Below are 2087 nucleotides of genomic sequence, written 5' to 3'. Positions count from 1 at the left end.
ACGACATCAACAAGAGAGGGAAACATGGAATGCATTGGGGGGTTGTGCACCGAAGATATATTGCGGTGTGGGATAATCGGATGGGTCGAAGACCTCGGATGGATATGTCTTCCGATTTGCAACCATCGCCAGAGTACATGCAATGGTACTTTAGTATGGGAAAGCCATATTTACTTAGTGCCCAGTCGACTGTAGTCTCCCCGCACGTGTAGCGACCTAGGGCATATGAGCCAGTGGCCGATATAGAGCCCGATCCACAGCCAGATCTCGAGCCCAAGCGAGAGGTGGAGCTCGAGGCACAGCCTCAGGCCGAGTCTAAGCAATTGCATTCACATTCGGCTGATATTTCTTATCATCCGGATTTCCCAGACAACGACTATTTCCTGGGCTCGTCAGGGGGCGGATACCATTATGGGCTTGATATCTTTGGGTGGTCTCCATCGCAGCACAGCACTTCTCTCGGCCTGTATCCCCTTCAGTACAGCACTAGCCTCGGCCCATATCCACCGCAGTACTCAACTCCTCCTGGGATGTATCCACTGCAGCATGGCACTCCTCCCGGCTCAAGTTCATCTATGTCATTCGAGCTATATGATTTTTCTTCCGTGTATCAGACACCCTCACTTGGGACTGAAGAGGATGTTGGTCGTCGCGATCACCCACAACGTGAACGTCGACCTCCGAATAGGTATACCCGTAGGACCACACCATCTAACCATCAACTTTAAGGGTTTATTGGGTTTTGATATTAAAAAATTTGTATTTCTTTCTATATATTTAATTAGATTAATTGGAACTTTGAAAATTGTAACAAAATTTGACCATAACTTAAATTAGATTAATTTGGACATTTTGAACATTAAAACACTAAAACTTAACAAACTTAGTATTGTAATATAAATTAAATACATTACAACATTAATCTAATTAGAACAAACTTTGCAATATAATTTTTTTATATAAATTAAATACATTACAACATAGGCTCAATTCCTATCAGATCGTAACGATTGTCCAATATGATAGTTTCGCTACGGGCATTTACTCCGATTATGACCAGCTAACCTGTATAATCTACAACGTTTACCATCAGATTTCTCCCTAATGTCCATCTCATTACGAATTCTGGATGATTGCGAACGACCTCTCGGATTCCTGCGTAGCCCTCTGTCTGGGACAAGTTCGAAAGTCGTCGGAGGCACCTCCCACCTAGACAAGTCAGGCAGGACGGGGAACTCATTTTCCCAGACACATAACGTGCGCTCGAGTGTGTACACATCATCGACAAATTGTTCAACATTAAGGTTCACCTTAGCACACGCTACCACGACATGCGCACATGGATAATGAAGTGTTTGGAACCTCCTGCAATCACACTGTCTGTTACGGAGATCAACTCCATAGGACCTAGATGGTATACCGGGTCGACAACCGATGGCCTTTGTAACACGAAATGTTTCATGGCGTCGTGAATATATTTCTACATTCATCGACTTCACCATCCGATGGTTTGCAACCATTGCATCCTAGACATCTTCGACAAACACGTATCCTGCCTCTATCTGGTTGACTTGTTGCTGACCCATTCTTGGCATCAAGGTTGCCAACCTGTAAAATGTAGTCGAAAAGACAGATGAAATTGGAAGATGTCGTGTTTTCAACAACACAGCGTTGACCCCCTCCACTAAGTTTGTGGTCATTTGACCAAAACGAAAGCCCTCATCAAAACTTTGAGCCCATTGCCACGGCTCCATAGTACCCAACCACTGTTGGAAAGATGTGTTCGTTTGACCCTCCATATCACTCTCAAGTAGAGCCATTCTTTGGCGAAAAATATGTGGCTCCAGCTCGTGCGCTGTATATGTATTAAGGAAAGATAAGTTACAGTATTGGCTTAAAGCATTAAAACATATATTGAAAAGATAAGGTAATCATTTACCCATTTTCACAACTTGTCTCTTCCAGTCTGCATTTTTATAATCTCGATGAAAGTTAGTCGCGATGTGCCAGATACAGTAAAAAGATCTCCATGGTACACCAGAACGCCTAATGGCGGCAATTAATCCTTTCCCTCTATCAGAGATGAT

The 2087-nt window shown here is 43.4% G+C and overlaps 1 protein-coding gene across 1 annotated transcript; it reads right to left on the bottom strand.

Annotated features, from left to right (window-relative positions):
- Positions 1-1031: 1031 nt before the first annotated feature.
- LOC108477308 (uncharacterized) lies at positions 1032-1520 on the bottom strand. Its single transcript, XM_017779812.1, has one exon. It carries the CDS (start codon positions 1518-1520, stop codon positions 1032-1034), a length of 489 nt encoding a protein of 162 aa, XP_017635301.1.
- Between the last annotated feature and the right edge of the window lie 567 nt (positions 1521-2087).

Source organism: Gossypium arboreum, chromosome 7 (assembly GCF_025698485.1).
Source record: "Gossypium arboreum isolate Shixiya-1 chromosome 7, ASM2569848v2, whole genome shotgun sequence".
In the NCBI taxonomy this organism is placed as follows: Eukaryota; Viridiplantae; Streptophyta; class Magnoliopsida; order Malvales; family Malvaceae; genus Gossypium; species Gossypium arboreum.
Note: the sequence above shows the minus strand (reverse complement) of the source record. Positions and strands in the feature narration are given on the sequence as shown.